This window comes from Heloderma suspectum, chromosome 1 (assembly GCF_057233095.1).
Source record: "Heloderma suspectum isolate Gila_16-S chromosome 1, 16-S_ref, whole genome shotgun sequence".
Lineage (NCBI taxonomy): Eukaryota > Metazoa > Chordata > Lepidosauria > Squamata > Helodermatidae > Heloderma > Heloderma suspectum.
The window spans coordinates 147,083,270-147,109,982 of NC_139458.1; the positions used below are offsets into that span (position 1 = coordinate 147,083,270).

General features: G+C 43.4%; 1 protein-coding gene across 10 annotated transcripts in view; it reads left to right on the forward strand.

The window, feature by feature from the left end:
- BIN1 (bridging integrator 1) overlaps nt 1-18,296 on the forward strand; it is a 160,174-nt gene extending 141,878 nt beyond the window's left edge. For 5 of the 10 annotated variants that reach the window (XM_084806667.1, XM_084806684.1, XM_084806729.1 and 2 more), the window contains 4 exons: nt 8,335-8,433; nt 9,509-9,619; nt 11,292-11,393; nt 14,398-18,296. In XM_084806667.1, coding sequence (XP_084662793.1) covers nt 8,335-8,433; nt 9,509-9,619; nt 11,292-11,393; nt 14,398-14,505 — 420 coding nt within the window. In that variant the 3' untranslated portion in view covers nt 14,506-18,296. Of the gene's footprint in view, nt 1-1,382; nt 1,503-8,334; nt 8,434-9,508; nt 9,620-11,291; nt 11,403-14,397 lie in introns of all 10 variants that reach the window. The other 5 variants (XM_084806675.1, XM_084806694.1, XM_084806710.1 and 2 more) reach the window with 2 other exon arrangements.
- The last annotated feature ends 8,417 nt before the right edge of the window (nt 18,297-26,713 follow it).

Genomic DNA, 26,713 nt, shown 5'->3' on the forward strand with positions numbered 1-26,713 from the left:
GCTATTGCTGCCTCTAGTTTGCTTGAGTTTAGATAGGGCCTTTAAGACTATTTCTGAACAATGTCTTGTTGTTAGTTAGAAGGATTTTCCTTCATTAAATATCCTCAGATATCATTGCCATTGAGGTATGAATTATGTAGATCCAGCTCTAGTGGTGTGCAACTGATAGTTATGATATCAAATGCAGATCTTGGTGGGGATGAGAGAAGGCTATTTTAGAATATATTCACTATATACCATCAGGATTAAACAACAAGTCATATAATGTTCAGGAGCCCAGATCTTATTGGGAGTCTGATATCAATGAGATGAAGATAGATACAGGTTGTTAAACCCTCTTTGTTAGTTAAACCCTATTCTTCAACAAGGCGTTTGGTTCAAAAAAAGAAGAGCTTGGGGTTTTAACCCATGATGAGGGGAAAGAGTGTTTTTAAAACAAAAACAAACTATAAAATTAGATCATATGTAAAATGATTCAAATACATTATGACATAAAATTGCCCCATATATTATAAAAGAGAATAAACTAGAATTAGCAGCTAAGTTAAGTCAAAGTCAAATTCAGCACACCAGTTCAGGCTTAATTTAGCTCATCATATATGTTTGCATTCTGTGCCTGGAAGCAACAGCTAAAAAAAAGCATTTAGTGGCCATTACCTCTTGAAATTCCTGAAACAGAAGTTATGGGCTTGGTTTTTTGCTACCCCTTTTTAATGCTGATACTTTTTAAAAAGCAGCTGTTTTTGTGAGCAAACATAAAGAACATCAGCCCTGCCTTCTTTTGTTATGAAATCAAATTTTCTGATAGTGGCAGAATTTAAAATGTTCTTTTCCCATCCCCAGCAGAGGAGAAGCAAACAAGCCAGTGCTGCTTTTTTGGGTTAGACAGTGCATAGAAGCTATAATGCAGAAAGCAAGAGTGATTTACTAGTGGAGGGGGGATGTCCTGATGTTTCCAAGGATTGGCTTGACAAGGCTAAACCAGGAGAGCATCCTCTAGAGAACTGGACTGGCAGATGCTTGCATTAGTAGCCTTCCAGGGCAGTTCCACGTGCATTGCTTGAAACCAGTAAAAGGTCCCCCTGTCACCATAACAATGCATCCCAAGTTGACCAGTCAGGGCAGTCAATATACGCTGATACATGTGGATGTACAGGTAATGCCGCAGCCGCCTTTTCCGCCACGTTATCCATCAAGAAATATAGAGTACTTGCCTCTTACCTCTCCAGCAGATCTATTTATCCTGGGACTGTTTCATTGTCTGCTGTCTTACTTCTCACTGCACTCTTCTCATTTTTGTATCTTCCCAAACCCATGCCCACTGCTGTCTCTTCCCGTCTCTGTTTCTCTCCTCTCTCCCTTCCTCAAATTCTGTCCATCAGCCTGAAAAGACTCCCTCTAGCAGCGTGCAATCTATGGATCAGTTTCCTGCCGATAATCCTAGCAGTAGTGCGTTCGTGGTGGACTGGCCTGACCAGACCACCGAGACCGAGATCAGCCAAGTAAGTGAAAGTGTTTGAAACTGCCATGTGTTTGAAACTTGTCCCATTCTGGCTGCTGTGCTCTAGCACAGGGCTTACTAGCTGCTGGTCTATAGAATGCACTGGACCATGATAGAAGGCAAATCTATCACCTCTGGCCTCCTGCACCCTTAATTTCAAATGGAATTAGAGTTTAGCCATTCTCTGGGCACACCTCACACCATTTCTTTGGGGGGAAAACCCTGGTGTGGTCTAGTTATTAAAGTCATAGCTTGGCCTGGAACATCTAATAGTCTTTTTTAACATTGCTTTTAGGGATGGGTGAGCAGCTTTGTGCTTACCATGAAAATGCATTGTGCCCTGCCAGCTTTTAAAGCTGGATGCTTGGAAAACCTTGGAGGAGGTTAAGTGTTCAACTTAAGTCTTGAAGGGCATTAGCCCTAGTGCCAGCCTTCCTTTGCCTGCTTCCTTTCTCCCCCAGGGGGAAAAAAGACAAAACCTAGGGAAGGCAGAGTGGGTACCAGGTGGAGGAAGAGCAATGACGGGAGAGGTTTAATGGAAGGCTTGCTGATTGACAGGATATGATGTAAGACTCAAAGCCTCATCACCCGACAGAATCGGACTCAAAGAGTGCTTATCAATGGGAACTTCTCAAACTGGGGAGAGGTAACGAGTGGGTACCAGTCCTGGGCCCAATGCTCTTCAACATTTGTGTTAATGACTTGGAGGAGGAGGTGCAGGGAGTGCTGATCAAATTTGCAGATGACACAAAATCAGGCGGGATAGCTAATACTTTGGAAGACAGAATTTTTTTTTAAAGTGATCGTGATAGACTGGAGTGCTGGGCAGAAAACAACAGAATGACATTTAATAGGGATAAATGCCAAGTTCTGCACCTAGGAAAAAGAAAACAAATGCAGTTACAAGATGGGGGATACGTGGCTCAACAACACTACAAGCGACAAGGATCTTGGAATTGTTGTTGATCACAAGCTGAATATGAGCCAACAATGTGATGTGGCTGCAAAAAAGGGAAATGCTCTTTTGGGCTGCATTAATAGAAGCATAGCTTCCAAATCCCGGGAAGTACTAGTTCCCCTCTACTCAGCACTGGTTAGGCCTCATATGGAGTACTGTGTCCAGTTCTGGGCGCCACATTTTAAGAAGGATGCAGACAAACTGGAGAGGGTTCAGAGGAGGGCAACAAAGATGATCAGGGGACTGGAAACAAAGCCCTATGAAGAGAGACTGAAAGAACTGGGCATGTTTAGCCTTGAGAAGAGAAGACTGAGGGGAGATATGATAGCGCTCTTCAAGAACTTGAAAGGTTGTCACAGAGAGGAAGGCCAGGATCTCTTCTTGATCATCCCAGAGTGCAGGACACAGAATAATGGGCTGAAGTTACAGGAAGCCAGATTCTGGCTGAACATCAGGAAAACCTTCCTGCTGTTAGAGCAATACGACAATGGAACCAATTACCTAGGGAGGTGGTGGGCTCTCCCACACTGGAGGCATTCAAGACAAGGCTGGACAGCCATCTGTCAGGGATGCTCTGACTTGGATTCCTGCATTTAGCAGGAGGTTGGACTTGATGGCCTTGTAGGCCCCTTCCAACCCTACTGTTCTATGATTCTGTGATGTAATTTCCAGCCAGTGACAGGCCCTTTGAGTGCCCCTGCATCAATTGCTCACCTCATCCCACAAAAATGTGAGGTTTAATAATGTGATTGTATATTGTTGCTATTTTGTCTGCTCCTCTGCTTTTACAGTGAGTCTAGCCTTTAGTATTAAAATTACTGATTATTCTCTTTTCACCTTCAGCAATTCCTAATTTGTCCTAGAGAGATTTTGTTGAAGGCAACAAAGAGATAAAATAAGTGTTGCGTTATGTTCTGTTGCATGAGGGGTGAGATCAAAAGGATTTGGTGACCATTTTGGCTTCATCCAGACACCATTTATCCTCAAAATACATATGGTTGCTTTTCTGTGGTGTGTATTTTTTAATGGCGGGGAGCATAAAATTGCTGGCTGTATGGAGCGTAAAGAGAAGATCTGGAAAACATGTGTGTCAGATTTGGCTCTTATTTTTGCTCCCAATGGAACTGTGAACATTATACTTGTTCCTGCAGTGGCTTCATTCTGTTGGCCTGCTAGCATCCATTTTTCCCTAAAGTGATGGTTGCCTGTCTGTTTAGTTTTCTGCATAATGAGGATAATGTGAAGGAAGTGAATTGCCATGGCACAGCTGCACAAAGTTATGGAAAAGGAGAAGGAATTGATTAAGGGAGCTGTGCTATTTATATTATATTATATTATATTTATTATATTATATTATATTATATTATATTTCTATACCATCCCACAGCTGAAGCTCTCTGGGCAGTTTACAAAAGTTAAAACATTACAATACAATACACAAAGTTTAAAAACCATTTACATAAAACATATGGACAATATATACAAGCAACATATAACAAAAACAACTTTGAACTAAACAACGTTTTTTTTTAAAAAAAATCCAACAATAAAACACAGCTTAAAACAACACTGCTTAAAACAGTATACAAAAGTCAGCAGAAGGAACAAGGGTTCTCAAAAGGGAAGGCCTGCCGGAATAATAGCATCTTTAATGCCTGCTTAAAACCCTTCAACGAGGTCAGCAGGCGCATTTCAACTGGCAGGTCATTCCACAATTGAGGGGCGGCAAAAGAAAAAGTCCTCTTGTGTGAGGCTGCGAGTCTCACATTAGGCAGCCGCAAGAGAGAGTCCTCAGAGGATCTTAGGTGGTGGACTGGGATGTAGGGGAGAAGGTGCTCCCTAAGGTAATAATAGTTACCAGAAGAGGTACATCAATCCAGGAAAGATAAATTAAAATGTGAAAAAACCAAGCCATTCTCAGATGTCTGTTATTTATTTATCATTTATTTTTTTATACCACTCTTCAATATACAGTTATCAGGATAGTGTACATCTCTATGGAAAAAAATAAGAGTAGAGGTAAAAATGTATGTATTTATATGCTTGGGGGCCAAATAGGGCCCCCAAGGCAACTTACAATTAAAACATAAAACGATTTTAAAACATAACTCACAGAAGAATTAAGAAGAGGAGAGAATGCTTCTGTTCATAGGTAAGATCCCCCCCAAAGACAGTAAGATTGAAACACAGAGCCTGTTCACATATAACAACAACCCATGATTCAGTTAACCCATGAGTTGTTTGTTGCCTTACCCAGAGTTAACCCATGATTTGGCTGCCAGAGAACTGAACGATTTGCAGCTTGCTTTGCTTCATGGGTTGTTTTGTTCCTGCCCACTTTGCCCACTCCCCCTCATGTATCCCGAAAGCCTTTGCGTTGCTGTAGTAATGGCAGCTACTGGTAAGGCTTCATCGTGTCAGCCATAAATCCGCCTTCCATCATGGCAATCCATTTTAAAAATTTGATGTAACGGCTTTGGAAACTGCATGTCTGTCTTTCACAAATGAACACCAACAGTGTGAGAGAAGCCCAAAAGCACTGTAAGTAGCATGTGTGAAACCTTTTAGAGGGGAGACACTACTGGTCTCTTAAGGCTGTGCTAGTTACAGTATTTCAGAAGCTTAGGATGACTGTTTCCCCACATTACTGTAGGTGCAGAGTGACATGGAAACATCTACTTGTAAAACTCAGCACAGATCAACTGTTGCACTTGCTTGGAGGGGTAGCAATCAAATACAGAAGCTGGTTTGGGCTGAACTCAGCACATGACTGCTGACAGTTGGGAGATTTTACAGTGTTCATGTAGCTATGGACTGCGAGAAAAGTCATCTTGGGCTGGCCAAAACTTGTATCTACCATGGACTCATGAGAAGGAACTGAGTGGGGTGGGTGAGAGTAACAGCTGGAGTGACAGCTGGACAAGCTGTTTAATGAGATTCCACTACGCGTTAAAAAGGTGGTTGTTCAGGCAGGCATTTGGGGTGGGTTAGGGTATTTTTAGAAATATGATGTTTTAATGTAGAATTTTATTGTTTTAAAACTGTTTGTATTGCTGGACATCGCCCAGAGTGACCGGGTGACCGGCCAGATGGGCGATTAAGAAATTTAATTAATAAATAAATAAAACAAGGAGAGAGGCCATAGTTCAGTGGTAGAACACTTGCTTTGCATGCAGAAGTTCCAAGGTTCAATCCCCAGCACCTCCAGGTAGTGCTGGAAAAATTCCTGCCTGAAACCCTGGAGATCTGCTGCCAGTCAGTGTTGACAATATTGGGCTAGATGGACTAATGACCTGACTCAAGTGAGCTGGTTTGCATGACACAAGAGCCCACTGTGGCTTAATTTAGCCACAAGGGCTATTGTGTTGTGCCAGGGGCCCACGGGTGCCATTTTTGTATGGTGCCTGTGGGTCATGCAGACCTGAGCAGCACAGCTTGTTGGGAGTGGGCACTGACTCAGCAACATCCCACGGTTTATTTGAGGGGTGCTGCCCACTCTAACAAGCCATGCCACCTCAGTTCACGTAACATGGCAACCAACAGCGAGGGTGAGTATGCAAATTCTGCTAGGACACAACTGGCATGCATGGCAGGGAAATAAGCAAACCCATTCGCTAGAAGGCAGCTTTCTATGTTCCTATGAGTAAGACCCATACGAAAGTACGTATTTAGTATTTACTTCTGAGTGAGCATGCATAAAAATAGGCTTTGATTATTCTATGCCCATTGCATCTTTGCAATTCTCATTTACTGCATCAGGTGGATAGGAAAAGTGTTCCCAGTTACTAGGACATTTCACCTAGCAATCAGGCCATTAGTTTGTATAGGCCTTCTAAAGGAAAGCATTGAACAGATTTACAGATAATTGGTGTTGCTGAAAAAAGAATTCCTCCCTGCCCCTGCCCTTACTTTGTGATCCTTGTTTCCAGAAGGCTAGCTATGTTACTCTCTTGCAGCAAAAGCAACAAGTTGTCTTGTGGCAACTTAAAGCCTAACTAATTTATTTTGGCCTAAGCTTTCATAGAGTTCAGCCCACTTGCATCTGATGTCCACGAAAGCTCGTGCCATAACAAATTTGTTAAGTCTTTAAGGTGCCACAAGACCCTTCATTGTTTGTGATACCAGAAGACCTTTAACTGCTTGGTAAAATAATCTGTTAATAGCATCCAGATGTTGGTATCTTGACACTGGATGGGCTGGACCACTATAAAGGGGGAAAGAATTATTTTAGATTATGCCAGCTGATGCATTTCACTGTCCTGTCACACCAGACACTCTGTGTTCTGGAGTAAACTGGAACTGTTTTCCTTGGAGGACTTTGGATTTTTCTCTGACTTTCTTTAGAGCAGGGATGGGGAACATGTGCCCCTCCAGATGTTGGTGGACTGCAACGTCCACCAGCCCTAGTCAGCATAGCCAATAGTGAAGGACAGTGCGAGTTGGAGTCCAACAACATCCGTGCTTTAGAGCAACACTTGCCTTAGTAGTGAACTTGATATCTACTTGGGGCTCTGCTTCCCCTCTTCCATAGGCTCCGTTACCACATTATCAATTTCTCTTTTGCATGCCTCTAATGCAGACTTCACAGAATTGAGAGTTATACGATCCCTATGGATTAATATGGACAGATAAGAAACTGGATAGATTCTTACTAGTCTTTTTCCCCAATGGCCAGGTGATGGCAGCCTTTGATAGCATAAATACTCTTCTGGGTGAGGAGCGCTGCCTTTTGGCCAATTCATATTTTTCACCATTTGCAGCTAACTCTGTTCATGTATGTGTGGTATCATTGATCAGGAAGGCTTACCCTATTTTCATATCTAGCTGTCTCTTTCTTTCTTTCTTTCTTTCTTTCTTTCTTTCTTTCTTTTTGTAAACTTTTGCTGAGTTAGAACAGTGAACTCTGTCTTCATGTATTAGTCAGTTATCCTGTATCCAAAAGGCAGGTGCTGTTGTTGTAGTAAGAAATTTTATTGTCAGGTTACTAGAGTTAATCATAGCTTTGTTCCGTTCTCCAGTCCTGTCAGCATGAGTTTATCTGTCAGCCACATTTTAAATATTTTACCCAAGGCAAAATGCAAGTTTTAACGCAATACAAGGCAGTACAAAGAGATACTGCAGGTGTTCAGTGATTAAAGAAAGAGTAGCAACAATGCAGAAAGCAGAGAACCCTGCAATTGCATGGAAAACAGGCACTTCCGGGCATGCTGTTGGGTTATGTGCTGAAGGACAGGGCAAACAGGGTGTTTCAGATGTGAGGTTTTAAAATAATTCTTGCTTCAAGCACTTTTGTAATGCAAATGCAAAACCTCAGTTGCCTAGAACATTTGCATTACAACCCCCTTGCCTTTGTTTTTTCTTCCGTGTGAACCAGAGTTAACAACAAACCAGGGTTAGACAACCTGGTGCCCTCCAGATGTTTTGGATTACAACTATTATAATCTCTGACCATTGGCCCTCCTGGATGGGGCGGATAGGAATTGTAGTGCAGAACATCTAGAAGGCACCAGCTTGCCTACCCCTGAATAGTTGTGCATCCTGTAAGCCTCATGTATGACAATGCCTCTGAGACAGAGGAGCTTGACCCATTCAAGGTAACCATCAAGACATAACAGAAGTTACTTGTTCTCCATCAAAGTGGTGCAATGTGGAACTGTGTCAACACACAAACTGGGAGTGCCTGATACCCAACTGTCTGTATTGTGGCTGCTGCAGTTCAGCGAAGGGACCAAATTCTGCTCAGCACTGACCTGCAGGAACTCGGAGTTCAGACAAGCCCTGGAAATGCAGCAGGTCATGGCAGGTCCCTCCAAAAGGCACGTGATCTCCTGGGCACATTGGGGTTCTAGGAGTTTAACTGGCTTTTGTGTTGCAGTCCACAGAAGCTGCTCCTGCTGGTGCTGAGGCAAGTGGCAAAGAAGCAGCAGCTGGAGCTGAAGGAAATAAAACCGAAACTGACTCAGGATCTGCCTCAGTAAGACCGTAGGCAAGGGAGAGGGCGGGGGGTCTCATTCTCCCCTGGTATTGGCTCTTGCTGGCATACGAGATTAAGCACTGGTTCCCCCTTAGCACAATTGGATGTGAACCCACTGAAGCTTGAATGTTCTAGCTTCTGCTGTTCATGTAGTGCCATGTGGACAGAATCCCTGGTAGAGAGACCCGGTTTGCTGGCCTGTGACTATGGAACAAAGTCCATTAATTGTCCACAGATGGCCTTCCATAAGAAAATCTTCACCTTGACGCAAACAGCTAAGCAAGCCACAGCAGCAGCTGCAGTTGGTCTGAATTAGGAAGACGATCTCTGAGCTCTTCAGTCTCAGTCAATCATTGTGGCTCTTTTATGTGTGGCCCTACAGCCTTCACTTACTCTGACAGATCTTTCCAGGCAAGTTCTGAGGGCTGTGGTTTTGAAACAGCCCAGAACCTACTGCTGGCTTTTTCACCCTCCCTATGGTCAACTTCTATTTTCTCACCATGCCTGGCTATGTTAAGAAATCTGGCCAGAGGCAACCAATTTGTTGCCTCCATGAGGTCATATTAAGCTGTTAGTTGCAGTGAATGGAGTGATGCCAATGACATAGAGGTTAGAGGCATTCAAGAGGAGCACAAGTACCAATTTTAGATCAAGGAAGTGGGCGAGGGGAGGAGTCAGAAGAACTGCCTATTACTGTAGACCTCTCCCTCTTCACACCCTCGTGGCAGAGCCTGCTGTTTGTTCCATTAATCTTTATACACCCTGATTTTCGTCTAATATTTGCCACCTTCTGTGATGCCCCATTTTGATTCCCATCCTCTCATGAATCATTCTCCTTACCTCAGTGGCTACTCTGGGCCATAAGTAATAAGGTCTGTGGCAGGGACAAAAAAACCAAGTCACTGGCACCTAATGCATTTTTGAATAAAAGATTCATGTCTGGCAATTACTTTTCTGGTGAATGAATTCAGATTTACAGGGGGCCTCTGTGTTCTTTTCTCAAGCAGGGCCCACTGTTTTTTGTTATTTTGTTACCTCCATCCTTCTTTTTATCCCCCTTCTCTTCCCTTCTTAGAGCTCTCTGCCAGCTGTAGTTGTGGAGACCTTCCCAGCCACAGTCAATGGGACAGTTGAGAGTGGAGCCCCCTCTGAGAGGGCTGACATGCCACCAGGTTTCCTGTTTAAGGTGAGTGTGTGTGGTGGGGACACACCAGAACATTCATACTAACAAAGCATGAATCCCGGAATGCACTGCATGAAAAACTCATTTGAGCATTAAAATGAAAGCTGAAGACAAAGCCAAGTGGAAATGATAGTATTAACCATCCACAAAATGGGCTATGCTCACCTGAGTCTGAGTGCAGTCTGAGTCCCCACACATGTCATTACTTATGGAGGGTTTGTATGTGAGAAACTCATCATTATCACATATAATGCTGGTGAGATGGCCCTTGAGAAATTAGCGTCTGTTGTGAGGAGGATTGAGATAAGAACTGTAAACCGTTTTGCATGTTAACATGTGTGGAAATTCCAGGACATAACATTTATATATCATTTTTTAAATGCACAAAGTGGCTCACACACATTATTTCAAAAATCCTTACAACAACCCTGCTGGTTGGAGTGTGCCATTATAGTGGAATATTCCATATTGCAATATCTCCATATTGCAGGTCTCAAGTCTTCTTTGATATTGTCATCAAAGTGTACTGGATGGTAAATGGGTGATAATTCATGAAATGCCACATGAAAAAATAATTCATGTGGCATCTTTGTTGAGATCATGTCTGTTGGATCATGAGCAAATATTCAGATTTGTACATCCCAGACCAGAGTTTGAGTGGGTGGAGCATATGGGGGGGAGGTCATTAATGAAATATACAGTCCTCTGCGTTCACCCCAATTCTAGTCTAATCATCCCCCTGTAGCCTCCTAAAACAGTAGCTAGAAGAGAATGGGACTGGGGCCCTTTATAATTAAATCACTGGTCCAAGCCTCTGCTCTTTTTCTAACTAAATGGGCTAAGAAACTAAAAGGAAACAGCCGTTCCTGTCCCCCTTCATTTATATCCTTCAGAAGTAATCATCCAACCACAGCGCTTCCCTGGTTCAAATGCTTCACAGGGCAAGGAGAAGTGGAGTAGCTGATTGATAAAAATGTTACTTGTTCGTTGGGGTTATAGGTGGGCTCAAGCTCAATGCAGATGGAGCAGCCCTTGTTTTTGAGAAGGAGCAAGATCTCTTCCTGTTATTGGAGTCAAGAAACCAGTCAGCCTCCAGATTAATGAAAGGGGTATGTGGGGGAGGATGGGTGAAAAGGGGATAGAAATATCATCACTTCTGTCAGAGGCACTGATCAGGAAATAAAGATCTAGGGGGTTGGGGTGTAATTTAATACAATTAAATGACATGGAGGGGTGAGAAGACCACTCCCTCCAGAGATCCTCCTGTGAGAGGGCTGGGTGAGGGTTGGTTGAGACAGGGGCAGGGCTTCATGAGGAGGGGAGGGATGTAGAGATGTGGAATGGCAGAAGGCCCCAGTTTCTTTTGGTCATTCCCTCTCAGGGGAGGCCTGGATATCCCTCCACTCCTTCACCTCCTAGGGGGTCTCCTGAGCCATGATCCATACCTTGAATCATGCTGGCTTCTCTGTTCACTCTCAGTGCTCACTGGCCCACCTTCCAGGGAAAGGAGAAGGGGAAGCAGCCTAGCTGGCCCACCTTGCTCCTTCCCTCACAAACTCCCTGCCTTGGTTGACTGACTCATGGCGGGTGGCTGGAACGCGCGTGCACACAGCTCGCACAACTGACTCTTGCAAAAGGGGAGCTGCACCCTCACTGAGTCCTAATTCCTTTGCAGGTACAAGCCATGCATGACTATGTAGCCACTGACAGTGATGAGCTACAATTGAAGGCTGGGGACGTTGTCCTGGTGATTCCATTTGACAACCCTGAGGAGCAGGTACGGAGAGTATGTGGGCTTTTTCTTTGTTCCTTTATTTCATAACTGATATGGTATAGCATGTAGAATGTTGGACCTAGACCAGGAAGACTTGGGTTGAAATCCCCATTCTGACATGAAGCTTGCTAGATGATTTCCGGCAAATCAAATAGTCAGCTGAAACTGATGATGGGGATTATATGTAGCAAAATCCCTACTCTTCCAAATAATAATATCCTCACTAGCAGTGAGCAAAGAGTGATCTGTGTCAGGTTCACTGGGATGTGTGCATGCGCACATGTGTGTGTATATGTGGGTGTAAATATGTGCGCACAGCCCCCAGTCCCTGAGCCAGCCTCACCTGTGGCCCTTGGGGCTGAAAAGGTTGTGCACCTCTGGCCTACAGGTCCCTTTGTCCACACACGGATCATGGATCACTGGATGTGAGGGACAGATGGTTGATATCAGTTCCTGGGCACACAATAAAATAATCTATATGACCAACATAAAGGAATGGCAGGGAGACATTCTAGTAGAAGCCAGAGAAATCTGGCAGCAGGAAAAACTTGTTATTCTAGTCAGACTTCTGGACTAGAATTGCAATCAAACCTACCTGACCTCCCCCCCCCCCACGTTTTCGCATGCAGGACCTAAATAGTCTTTGAATCTTTCTCTCACACTGTAAATGTGTGACCGTTCTTCATGTACAAGAGAAAGCATAAATAAGGCATAATGTAATGTGAATGGGTATTCTGGCTCATGGTTTACATTTGTATAGCAAAGGGTAGCATCCACTGTTAGTCCTACCTTCAGTATAGATGCATTTAAATGAATAGTACTTAAATTAAACTGACATTGGATACAACCCATAGGTCCCTTAATGAAAGAGCCACTTTATGTTTCATGTATGAACACACCCAGAATCTAACCACTTTCCCTTTCTTTGATGCCCAGTAGTTGGCTTTGTGTTTCTAGAGAGATAACAAGTTTTTATTGCTTTTGTTATATGGCAGACTTTCTTGCCAAAGTGAGCAAGCTGGAATTAAGACTGTTTCTTCTTAGCCAAGAGCACCTTTCTGATGTGTTTACCTTGCATATTAAATAAGGCTGCACTCCCATTTTAAACAAATTCTGCCTGTCCCTCCCACATGATATTATCACATCATGGGTTTCCATGCTGGAAAAGTAGTTCTGTGTGGTGATGGAGGACTTCCTCCTTTTCTCTACTGTAGTCAACTCTCAAAGGTCTATACTGAACAGGCATACCTACACCATTGGATAATGTGCTTGTAGGAAGAGGGGGATGAAACCAATCACAATAGTGGCATTTTGCAATCACTTTGCAGTGCAATATTAGGTGATGCTCCAAGCTAGGAGCTCACTGACACTGCAGTTCTGCTTTACAAGTAATGAATGACAGTAGGTCCATTGTGGACAGCCTAGCTATAGCCACCATGTAAGCTCCTCATGCAAGGTGAGAACGTGGTGGTATGCTCAGTGACACGAGGACTTCTCTCTATGAATTGGACAGCTTCTCTCAATCTCTCATGAGGTTAATGTGGCATCTTCCATGAATGGTTTCAGAGTGTAAGCTTGCCTGTTCTTCACATCCCTATCCCCCTTTTCAAAGGATTGCTCATGACACTTGAATCCAGACTTGTGAGCCATCAGCCAATCTGCTCAACAAAGGAGGGGGGTTGGTTTTGTTTATCTGCAAGAATGCAACCAGGGACTGAGGCATAACTTAGTTTTGCTTTCAGCTGATTGATAAATTTGGGTCTGAGCTATGGATGTACAAATCTATATTTGTATTTTCCATCAGGAAAACATCAAGGATGTGGTTTGGTGTCACACACAGAACAGAAAACAGTCAAGATGCAGTCCACAAACTAGTTCAGTTGATGTCATGTTCCCCACCCTCAACCTGTCCCTTGGTTCCAAAGAGGACTTGGAGCCAGAGGAGAGTCCCTCCATTAACCTGACCCCTGCTAGCCCAGGGCCTTCCAGGCTAGAATACATGCCTCTACCGGACTTCCCGGATGCGGACGACACTCCCCCATTACAGCCTTCACCACCACCACCCCATAGGAGCCAGTGGCTACAAAATCAGGCAATAGCCTTTTAAGAAACAGTTTCTCTGAGGGGGTGGGGCTAACTGCCGGTCTTGAGCTTCTGACCTTTGTAAGGCTTCAGAAAGTCATTGACTGTTGTTGAGTCAACAGCTCTCCTTGACGGAGTGTCAGCTAACTTGGAGTTGTCCACGGTCCTGAAAGACCCTGCCTGGTCTAACCTTGCCTTTCGATTCAGCAGACCTGACCTGATACAATGGGACTTGACCTGACAAGACCTGATTTGAATGGATGTGACTGGATTGGACTTGATATGACCTGACATGACACTTGCCTTTACTCCAGTTTCTTGTAGGTGCCCTGCCTTGCTGGTTTCAGCATCTCTGGGTGCTTGAACTGAGTCAGACAGGACAGTTGATTGAAGACTCTTATAGGCAATGGGTTACAACCTTGAATTTCTGACCATGTGAAGCCCAGTAGCTTCATCTTCAGATAGGCTTAAATTTGCCAAATGGACACCAAGATAGTCAAATAATAAAATACAATTGGAGGGTAGGAAACCTAATTTATGCAAGAAGACCAAGAATCCTTGTAGTACCTTGAAGACAAACACATTTATTACGGCATCTTTTGTGGAACTAAGGATGTTATCCTTAGTTAACAGATATAGATGCACATGAGTGGAAAGGGAGAAAAATGTAAACAGTGGTTAAATGTTAATTAAACATGAAAATTTTTCATGACAATAAAGCTTAAATGTATGCAAAAGCAGCACAGTGACCATTCTGAAGTGGGGTAGTGAGCGATAACCAATTTATCAACAATAGTTGATGTATCACTTTATTTACCAAAGGTCAGGTTCAGTGAGCTGAGGCATATGCTGCCCTGCCATTTGTTGCTCGTACTGTACAAACTCTGTCTCCCTCCACCTCTCTCTCTCTCTCTCTCTCTGGCAGGATGAAGGTTGGCTGATGGGTGTGAAAGAGTCTGATTGGCTTCAGCACAAAGATTTTGACCAATGCCGAGGAGTTTTCCCAGAGAATTTCACAGAGCGGGTGCAGTGAGGTCCTGCTGCTCCGAGGTGGCTTCTCTTCCGCAAGAGGTGGTTTCTCCCCACTCCCTGCTGGGGAAAGTCTAAAAATAATAGAATTTTAAAGGAACAAAAGCCTAAAGGTTGGATTCTTCACAGAAAACAACATTTTAGAAGTACATTGAATTCAAAGTGTTGTTATCAAATATATAGGTAATAAAGAAAGACAGGTTGGGGGGAAAATCCTTTTTCCTTTTGATTTGAACAGTGTTCAGAAGGTTGTTACCAAAGTGGCAGACTAATTTTGTGTGATTTGGAATTAGGGTGTGTCCAGCATCATAAGCCGTGAAATACTAACTGTCCTGTTATCCTGAAACTACACAATAAAGTTTACCTTGTGAGAAAGTGCAGTCAACCTGTCCTGTGGCTGAAGTTGTTTATGTGGTGTACCCTGGATTTCAGACCTTGCAAATTATTCAGGCCTGTTGCCATAAGCCCAATGCCTGCCATGCTCTTGAAAAGAAATATTCAGTGTACTGTGTTCACAGATTATGAGTGTGTGTGTGTGTTTGTGTGTGTGTATGTGTGTGATTCTTCCTTTGGAAAACCTAACCAGAACTGTGATTTTATACATTTAAATGCAAACAAAATTAACTGTAGGTGCATATCAGAAAGGAAAATGAAGAGAGATATGCTTAATCCAACGCTCCTCCAAAGATGTGGTTCAAAATATTGCATTGGCACTTGCTTTATTTTATTTTTTTTAAAGAGAAAGCACTGTAAAAGTATAAACATAGCTTTATTTGGGTGTTGTTGTTTTTTTAAAGAATCTATCCCTGATTTGTGAAGCTAAGCTTGGAATGAGCAAGAACTGGCTATAAATCCTGCTGCATTTTAAAGGAACGGGTGGGGAGAGATCAGCAACATGATAAAATATGGGGAAAAGAACATTTACGGTTTCATTTACAGTTGAAGAAATAAAAATTTTGTTTCCAGTTTTTGTTTCCTCTGTGCTTTGGAGAAGTGTGCAGGTGCACCCCCATTCATCTGTTTCATCCCACATGCAATTGGTGACTATACCAGACAGCTTGAGCTTATAGGTATTGAACAATTGCAACAGTGCACAGTGACTTGCACTGGTGTAGCTATAGGGGTGTGGAATGCTTGGCAAATCCAACCAGCTGTGATGTCTGCCAGTTGATGTTCCATTATAAGATGTCAATACCAAATATTCAGTCCATACAGTTGCACCAGTGTCGCAGGCTCTGTGGTACAGATGCCTCCTAGGTGGTGGTTGCTTGTCTAGTAACATGCACCCATGCAACTCGTGGCAGTGGTTGCAAAGTTGCTGAGCCTCTCTACGTGAGTAGAGAGCCCCTCTACTCTCAAGCGATTGAGATTGGTTACTCAAGGAGGTTTGCGGGTCCTTTACATGACGTCATCATCCTCCGAGGCCTCTCCCATGTCTACTGACCTTTATCCCATTTTTTAAAAAAATCAGAGATTTGTTGTTGTTGTTGTTCAGTCGTGTCCGTCTACTGACCTTTATCCCATTTTTTTTAAAAATCAGAGATAATGAGCTATTAAAATACAGCACATGGAATTTCTCAGTGAAAAGAGGAAGTTGGACAATAAGAGGAGCTAGACCACAGTGCCATCTAGTATAATGAAACATATAGGACTCACAAATAAAAGAAAAAAGCAGGAGGAGGGAAGCACATGTAAAGGGCCTATCGTAATCCCACAAAGAATCTGGAAGGAGAAGCCCCAGTAAAATTGCGGGATAAAAAGTTTCTGTGTGGAGAAGCCCACTGTGTGTAAAAAGCATGCTGGTGCAGCACGTACCGCACTCTGTCCTAAACACTTATTTGGCAGTGCAGTGGCTCTGGGGAGGGGATGAAATAGAGTCATATCTTATTTTTTAAAACATATTTTTAATAAGTCAAGCAACTTTTCAAAAAAGTTGGTTGGAATGGAAATTTCTCGGTTCTAAGACATTGCAGTATAAAATGCCAGCTTGGAAATGGTACTCCTGTGATTAATATAGTGGGTTTCAAAGTGTATTTTAAGAAAGCCTGAGCTTCCTCAGCATTTATCAGGAGCTCGTCAGTGAGAAGGCCGGTGATGTGATGGAGGACCACACTTTCGTGCCAGACAGCTTGCCCGCCATTACTGCACTTCCCCTGTAAGGTGGAGCTGCTGATGAGTGCTTAGTGTTTTCTAGGATGCACTCCCAGTTCATGTAGGGCAATGCGGTGGCCCAACAGGCCTGGCTAATGTCTTGTTGAGCTGAATGTGCACCCTGGTATGTGCCCCAGAGTCCTTTGCAATGCACAAGGGTTACATAGCACACATCACAGTTTTCTGAGTAGACAAGTCAAGGTGGAAACATTTCCTTCTTGCTGGAAATGGTGAAAACCATCATTCTAATTTATATATTTAGATTTGTATTGTTTCCATTGTGTCCGTGTATTGCTACAAGCTTTGTGTATTGTTACGAGCAAACAAGTTGCTAGGCTGTTTTCAGAGTGAACAATGTTTCTATCAATAGCAACAGATCTCCCAGCACAACTGAATCCTGTAGTACTTTAAACTTTCCTCAAATGACTGATGCCGCCAGTGCATTCTTTTTATGATCCCTTTATGTCTGTGTTGGTTTCCAAGTTTTCCTTTGGATTTTTCAATTGTATTTCTTACTTGGCTTGAAGGGATTCCTCTAGGACCGGCTATCTCCTCTTGCACTGGAATACATATTGAATAATCTTATAAAATATAAGCTGGTTTTAGAAAAGCATAGCAAGCCAAGTTACACCACTAAAAAAAAAATCTAGTTTAGCTTAAAATGGCTTGTACACTCATGGGAGTTGAGGGGTGAGAATGAAAAAGTGCAACAACCCTTTACTTGGAAAAGTTGAAAGATGGGGCTTTTCTTTTACTCGGTAACAAGACACTGGTCCAATTTTGTATTGTACAGATGAATCATCATCCAGAGTCACTGCACAGTCGTACATAAAACCAGGGGCTTTAGGGAAGTGTGGGAGAGTGCTGTCGCTTAGTTTCGATTGCATATGCACTTACAACTGCTTCAACTGTCTCTCGTGGAATGACTCCAGTCTTCATAACAGGGGTGTAGAACCTCCGGCCAAGGGGCCAAAGGGCCACCCCCTCTTCCCTAGGCCTTTTCCCCAACCACCAATCATTTGGTGGTTTCCTGGCTTTTCTGCAGTTTTTTCCTCCATTCTAAATGGTCGAAATGCCTCTCCTAAGGCTGAGTCACTGACAGGAAGAGGTTTGAGCTAAAATGTACTGGTATTTTGGCTCTGCCACTTTCACCTTTGGCCCCACCCAGCACTGGAATGTGGCCCCCAAGAGCACCTATGAAATTGAATTTGGCCCTTGAACTCAAAGGGGTTCATAGAATAGTAGGGGTGGAAGGGGCCTACAAGGCCATCGAGTCCAACCCCCAGGGTTCAACATCCCTGCTTAACCATGTTTTCAAGATAAAAATTTGACTCAATGGGCTTTTTCTCCCTTTTTAAAAAGAATCAATATATTCTGGATCTGGTGATGTATCTACTTTCAGTCAAACATCCATTCTTTAAATGACTCTGTATTCTTGAGTTACCATCTCCTAAAACCAGCCCACAAGTTTGTAAGATACTGCGTTGTTGATGTTGATGGTTACTGCAGCATATTCTTATTCTTGAACCATTCAGACCTATTCTTACGTATTTGTAAAACACTACGAGGCATCTATGAAGGAATTTCACAAAAATGTGCTTATCCATTAAGGAAGATCTCAGTGTAATATCTATTTTTTTTGTGAAAAGAAAAAGAAATAAATCCAAACCTGTGGGTTTTTTTTTTTTTAAAGATGAAGAGATGATAGTTTCCAGAATCAAGATGTGACCCTTAAACTGCTTCTCTAGCTGCTAACAGTACATAGAAATTTTTGCTGACTTCCAATTTATTGTCTCTTCTCTTGATGTTTGTGTCTGATTTTTCAGGCAAGCGTTACAGAACTTTTCTGATCAACTTTTCAGTTCATTGTGGAAAAGCAGCAATCTAGTACTGTATTATGTCCGTATTGATTCTGTATTCTGATGCTGTACATATGGTATAGCTTTTGGCCTTTAAAAGAATGATTGATAAGCTTGTAGTTTTCAGGTCTCATTCAGTTTTCTTCAGTTGCTGCAACAGGGAAAGGGGTCTGTCTCACAGATCTCAATTTGCTTCTGAAGAAATGTGCTCAATAAAGGGGGAATAATTCAACTCACAATTAGAAAACACCTCATATGGCTTGGATCTTCTACAAGGGTAGAAAGCTCCAATATTATAATGGAATATACTTGTATGATTGATTGGCTAAATGAATCAATTATAAACATCTTTAATTGACTTAAAAGGTGTCCCCAATTAACTGGGCAACAGATTTTTAAAAAACATATGCTCTTATAAAAACTGCAAATGGCAAGCACAACTTGCCATTTGAGGCATTCTCTGTTATCTCATAGTTATCTAAGATGATGTTTGCTATGACACATCATGTGTGAATCATCTAAAAACAAAGTATATTCACTGGGTTAGATAAAGCAAAAGCTTCCCATGGACAGAAGGCCTCCAACTATCAGTGGGAGGCTTTTGATCCAGAGGATGTTTTCCACTGGCTGAATGGGGGAGGAGGTGATCTCGTAAATTCCTCCCTCCCCCTGTCATCTACTGTGGCCCCCTGAAAATCTGCTCCAGAGGATTGGGAGACCCTTTCTACCAGTAGGGGCATTCTGAGCAGAGATATTCCTGCTAGTGGAATAAAAACTTTGGATCGAACCCATTGCTTTTACCCATATGCAGATGTATGCAAATACAATAAGTTAATCTACTAAAACACACATGATTAATCAATTAAATTTTTAAAAAAGGTTACAACCCTAGTTTATATGGGTTTTAGGATATGCTAATGGAAGAGAAAGTGAAATTAGGAAAATGAGTGAGGAAGTTGTCGGTGCTGCTTTTTTTTAGCATTATCATATTGCCTGCCCAGTGAGCGAACAGTCTGTTTCTGGAAAAATTTCCTAAGGAAAATTATAAACATCCCCTCCTTGAGTGTGTAGATAGCTTTCCTTGAAGATCACTGATTCCCACATTTGCAATTAAATGAAATAAATTTTGGGTGTGGTGACTTCATCTTGTTAAAATATTTATATTGCGATCCTATACATATCTACTCAGCAGTAAGCCCCCTTGACTTCTGTGGGATTTACTCCTGGAGAAGTGGTTGTAGGATTGCCGCCTTATGTACCTTCCATGAAGAACCAGCTATGTTGCCCTATTGAATGCTGAAGAAGACAAGAAACCTTTAAGCTTTCAAAAAGCACTCAATTCTTTCCCTGTCATGGGGCTGATGCTCATGTTTTTGGCATGGCTTGTTTCCATATCATTCAATTCTCAGACTATAAATCAAGGATATGGTTGTGGATATACCAAAGGGAAATTTGGTAAACTAACATGGCAAACTAACCAAAAGATAACTTTTGCAAAGATAATGGAGTGTGGAGTATGTCTCATTAAGGAGAGATTTTGCAAAAGTAAGGCTGTTCCTCCACCCCCAAAGTGCACTTCACTTTACCATAACCTCACCTTATCATACACAGGAAGTTTTACAGCTGCTAGTTGATCATAGGGCTATATCCCATGTTAGTCCTACTTCAAGTAGATCCATTGAAATAAATAGTACTTAAGTTAGACTAACATTAGATACAGCCTATACTCTTCATTTAAAAAAATTAAGTCAGACAATGGTGCAACTGAAAAGCTTCTGAAAGACCATTGCAGGAAATGTGTGTTCAGAAAGAAACGTGGGTGGCCCATGGCAAAATCCTCTGTGTTCTAAGACTAAAGTTGGTTCATATGCCCCAAAGAGGTGATTGCAAGATCCTGACATAGTTAAGGAAACTTGAGCAGATGCTACAAAACCTAATTGGACAACTAAACCTTGTTCTTTTTTGCCTCCTTGGCCAATTATAAGTGCAAACTCCCTGGTAGATTTCAACTACATTGATAGTAATATAGGATTTTGTTACCACCATGGAGAACCACCCTTCACTGTTTCATACGATGTGAGCAGCTTGGATAGTCATGTTCGTAACATGCACCACACTTTACTGATAATCAGTCACACACTGCACTGGTAAAAGGTAACTGAAAGAGGAGTTTCTCTTAAGGAAGATCCTAGGATAGTGGATTCCTGAACTTAATGTAGAGCCAAGCTTTCAGTCATGGTTAATAATAACACTTCATAAGTGAAGCAAAGACTAGTACCAGATAGGGCCAGTTTCCATGTTTAAGTAAGTCTTACCCATCTGCTCCAGGTGAGCAGTGTAGTGATGGAAGAGTCATTGCTGCATTCCTCACCTGTCCTGAAGCTCTGCTGGACAGAGTGCAGCCTCAGAAGGTTTTGGTCTGTGGAGTGTTTTGGGACTGACAGAGTGCTATAAATGCTGAGCATCACAAAGTCGATTGTCATCAGTCACCTTCAAGGGAGAAGGTGACTGATGACAATCTGGGAAGCTTCCCGCTCGCATGGAACACCACTTTTCCAAGGTGTTTTGAAGCTACCAAGTTGAGAAAGGAGAATTCTCAGGGAAACTACATTATTTAGGGATGGGAAGTAAGTTGTCTGCCTCTGCTCACTTGGTGAGAAACATATAATAATTGGGGTGGGGGGTCGGAAGCTACAGGTGCATCTTTGCTAACGAGCTTAGCTTTCCCAATATATAGCATGGTTGCTGTTGCAAATTGCAGAGAGAAGCATTCCAGGTGACTTGGAAAGTGGAGGTTCTTATGGGCTTTGTAGCACATGGATGGACAGGCCTCTCTCTGCACCATATACACATGGTCAAAATATGATAATGAAAAGTTAAAAAACCCATTATGAGGGCTTGGGATGTGAAGGTAAAAATGTTAGACCTGCTTCTTATGGCAAACATGAGATATTAAAAGCGGGATTCAGACTGTGGATTTTGGATGTGAGTGAATGAGGTGGTGCTTTGCTAGCTAGAACTGACCACACTAGCGATCAGGTAAATTGTGATAAGGTTCAGGTACTGGCATGGTCTGAATGTCTCCCTGCTCAATGAGGTTTACTGGACAGCAAGGTTTCCTCTCCCCCACTCCCATCCAGTTTGGTTGTTTGTTTTGTTTTTTTAACCACAGCTATGGTAACATGTTTACAAGCTCTTGTCCTAAAATAAAAATGAAGATAGCTGCTGCCACTTAACATGTTAAATCAGAATCCTTCATGCCTCCCTATTTACTTTTGCTTTGGGCACACCCTAATAAAGCTGATAAAGCAAGTTATTCCGAATTGATAGAAAAATGCATTGCAATTCTATTTTGATATCAATCGCCTATGTAATTCTCTCACTTGCAGATACAGCTGTATTCCTAGCAGATAAAATCTTACCTGACACTCACTGGATGTTATCCCTGTTTTCCAATGCTTCTCTAACTCAATGACTTTGATTCTCTGTACTTAACAGAAGAAATGATTTATTTTATTTTATTTCAGTCACTTACTGTCACCCTGTAACTCCTAGAACATCTGACATTCTGGGTGGTATTTCCTTTTGTTTTACAAAAACAGGAAATGATCCTGGTGTATTGAGAAATGTGACTCCCACTTTTAGTGACATGTACTTCATGAATTTATTTATCCCGTATGTTCAGAAATATAATTTTGTGTCATCTTGCCTCCTTGTGTACTGTTCTTCTTTTTATTTAAAGGAACTTTCTTTAATATATCCAAAAGCACATTGTCTCTCTTACATACACACACCATTATTTCAGCATGCAAAGAACTGTTATGGTCTTTCTTTGTAGGATGACAGTTCTATGAATATTATAAAATCCAGTTCATCAGAAATTTGCTGAACTCTTAAGGCTTGCTGTGCTAGTATATACAAGTGTAGGGTGTAGCTTAATGATATGCTAGAACAAATTTACAAAACATAAAGATTATGATAGAGATCGCTGCAGAAATATAAACTAGTGCAAATACTTAGGCTCTGGACTTTAGGCTCTTGTTTCAGAGTTAGAACCATATATCCTCACCATCCCTGGACCATATTTGACAATTAAAATTGGAACTTGCTTCTGAGTAAACATAGATATGATCATCACTGTAAAAAGTTGTAATGAAGAGACCATCACTCAGTGGAAAAGCACATGTTTTGCATGTGTAAACCACTTGCTGATTCACACTTTGCTCTTGCTTTCAAGGTCATAGAGATCTTCTGCAGTGAAGATTGCCAACTGACCAGGAAAGAAAAGGCTGCCCTACTTTTGTGCCTTTAACAGCAGCTTTCAATGCAGGATTTAGCAGGTGAAGCTTTCTGCAGCATATAGATACACATCACCCACTAATTTGCTGCAGATCAAAGAGATGTCATAGGTCCCAACTGAAGGCCCCAATTCAAAGGTTGGTAACTACGGTGGTCAGATGTGCATCACCAAAAAAGAGGAATACAGATTTGCATAAACTGTGCATATGCCAATGTAGATGTATAGATGCAAATTTATAAATAATTATCATACTTTAAATAAAAATATAATGCATCTCACCATGGTGAGGAAGACAATGACCCTGTTTACACTATCATGGAGGGGAAATAAGTCATGGTGGCTTATTCCCCCCGGCCCACACATCCCAGGAGAATTCGCATAATTACTCTTGGCAGCGCAGAGTGTCCTGCAAACTCAGCTAGGGTAGCTTGTTGCTGTGGGTAACAAGCCACCCAGAACACTACAACAAGCCATCCTAGCCAGGTTTGTATGATGAGTTGCACTGCACAGGGTAATTATGCAAATCCCCCCAGCATGCAACTGGCATGCATGGGGGGGGGGAATAAGCCACCTTGGCTTATTTCCTTCTCCATGACTGTGCAAACCTGGTCAGTAGGCCAGATTGCACTTCATGATAAGCCACACTGGAAACAAGCCATGATGGGTTGGTTAATTGCTCGCTAAGCCATGCTGCTGCAGACATGATCAGGTGCTCACCAGCTTGCCTTCATTTGTTTCCCCCTTCATCTTCCTGCTCATTCACAGCACGTATCTAGGGGCCTTTGCAACACAACTCCTCTGTACTTCTGCTGTGATGAGATTCCCCCTCCCCCTTTCTTGGTTTGTGAAACAGCTGCATTGACATATATACCATATCTTCGGAGTGGATGAGCATGCTTACTTTTGAGGATGAGGCAGCTGAGGGATGTATGTATGTATGTATGTATGTATGTATGTATGTATGTATTTGATTTAAGCCTCTTTGGCTGCTCCTCATAGCAGGGAATGAGCGACATTCCTCTTCCTAGCACAGCTATGCATATATACATGATAGACTTACCTCTGGATAAGTGTGCATGCCCCCAATTTGGACCATGGTGATTGGGGGTGGGATTTTGGTATGAAAACAGGAGGAAGGAAAAAAGGAAAGGTTCTTCTTGTGCAAGCACCAGGTCATTACTGACCCCTAGAGGGACGCCGCTTGTTCTATAGCGGGGTGGTTTGCCATTGCCTTCCCCAGTCGTGACTACCTTTCCCCCAGCAAGCTGGGTACTCACTTTACTGACCTCGGAAGGATGGAGGGCCGAGTCGACCTGATCCAGCTACCTGAGACCTGGCTTCGGCTGGGATCGAACTCAGGTCGTGGGGAGAGTTTCGGTTGCAATACTGCCACCTACCACTCTGCGCCACATGAGGCTCATAAAAACAGGAGGGGAAAAGAAATAGCCCCCTCCTAAAGCACCATGGTCCTGAATTGGGGCCACGTGCATTTAGCCGGAGATAGGGAAATCACGTATACATGTGTAGCTGTGCTAACTCGGCTTACAAGGGGATAGAGCTGATCGCTGTCAAATGAAGCACCAAGCTGGAGGAGGAGGGGTGGAGGGCACTGCGAGGAGCTGTCAGGGGTTTTGTCACTCTTGCCAGGCATGTGTGTAGCCCTTTTAAACGAACCATGTCGAACCCACGCTGCTGGGTTTGCACATCTTGACAAGCCTGTCTGAACAAGCCAAGAACAAGCCATGGGTTCTCAGGCTTAAGCCATCCTTCTGGGTTCAGGCAACATCACAAACCACTCTGAAAGCAACGAGGATGACAACCCACCATGGGTTGTCATGTGAAGTGAACCAGTTCAGTGACTTGCCTACTTGCTCAGTCTGTTGTCCAAGAGCTTCTCTACACCAGCAACGTATTGCACACTTGTGACTGGCCACTCATGGAAATTTGTGGGTCCATTACACAATGTCGTTGACATCCAGGGCCCCTCCCATGCTTTTTCAGGTTTATCCCACTGTAAAATCACCAACTAAATCAGGTATTTTTTTAAAAAATGCGTGGAATCAGTAGCATGTAATGACACTGTAGTACTATATTTCAGCCACTAAATGGCACTGCCTAAAGGAAAACATAGGAAAAATGCAGAAACGGAAGGTTTTAGTTCAAACCATGTGAATTCAAACTGTGTCCACCAGTGCAATGGAGCCTATCATTATCCCACAAAGAATCCAGAAGCAGAAAGCCCAGGTAATGCAGCGGGCTTTTCCATTAATGTGGAGAAGCACCAAGTGCTAACTACTGATGCATAACTTCAAGGCCCTGCTCTCCCTCCTTATAGTGATTTTCTTTCAACTGGACTTTGAATGGACAGCACTTCCCATAGAAGACACATTCAAACAGATGACTGCCTCTGACACCTTTTCAAAATGGAGGACTGTCCTCTGTGAAGCAGAACACATGGTCACCCTGGCTACATCATCAGTGGGGTGGACTGGGGTTGGGGGCGAACACATTCATGAAAGTTGAGTGGGATTCCCAAGTTTCATGAAGTAGACCCGTCTCCTCCTTTCCCTAGGCACCAGGTAATTATTCCAGTTTACGAAGCTAAGAAACTGGCATGTACTCTATTTCAGATTTTAATTCCCAGGCCCCCAGGTACCAAGCCAGCTGTGCTGCTTCCACCTGCCCCTCCCTGGAGGGGCTACATAAGCTGGCTGGCTGAGGTGGCCTGGGACAGCCAGGGCCTGCAGGAGAAGCTGGCACCACTGGGGAAGAGGCGTGCCTGCTGCTGCTGGGCCTGCCACTGCCGCCGCCACACCCCCCAGGCCTTCCCTGTGGACTTCTGCCTGGCATTATTTTTAAGGGGATTTTTTACTTGTTGTTTTTTAATTTCTGGGGGATTCTGTTGTGTTTTTAGGGGTGGGTACCCTGCCTGATAGGCGGGAGTGGGGGGGCATGTGTCCACCTGATGGAGGCAGTGGGGGGAGTGTTGGGGGCCAGAACATACCAAGGCTGGGCGGCAGGCACTGGCAGAGTGCTAGGGGCAGGCCATGCCAGGTAAGGGGAACGAGAGAGATGTGTAGTATCTGTCCCCTGCTCTGGGCCTGTCCAGAGCCAAAGGATGGCTGGGGGAGGCGTGACTCCATCTTCTGGCCTTCGTTTGCTGCTCTGCAATGCCAGGTCTGTTACCCAGAAAACCTTCCTCATCCATGACATGATTCTGGACAAGGGTGCAGACCTGGCATGTATTACGGAGACCTGGCTGGCCGAGGCTGCTGCTCCAACTCTTGTGGCCATGTGTCCAGCTGGATTTTTGTACGCACAGCAGCAAAGGGCTGGGGATCGGGGAGGGGGAGTGGCTGTTATCTACCGAGAGTCCTTGGTCTTCACCAGACCCCCTCTCCGGGAGACCAAGGTTGCTGAATGCATGTATTGGAGGTTGGGCCCGAAGGGCAGTCTGGGGATTCTGCTCGTGTACCGTCCACCCTGCTGCACGACTGACTCCCTGGCTGAGGTGCTTGAGGTGGTCTCTGATGTGCGTGTGCAGCCCCCTAACTTATTGGTGTTGGGGGACTTCAACATACATTTGGAGGCCATCCTCACAGGAGCACCTTGGGACTTCATGGAGACCATGGCCTCCTGGGAGCTGCACCATATTCTAACTGGGCCCACCCATGTAGCCGATCATGCACTAGACCTTGTGTTTGTTTCTGGAGAAGCAGGGGGTGATCTGGAAGTCGGGGGTATATCCACCACCCCCTTGTCATGGTCAGATCACTATCTGGTGATGTTAGACTTCTCGGTTCCACAATCCCTCCGCAGGGGTGGAGGACCCATTAAAATGGTCCGCCCCAGGCATCTTATGGATCCGAATGGATTCCTGAACGCGCTTGGGGATTCTCTGG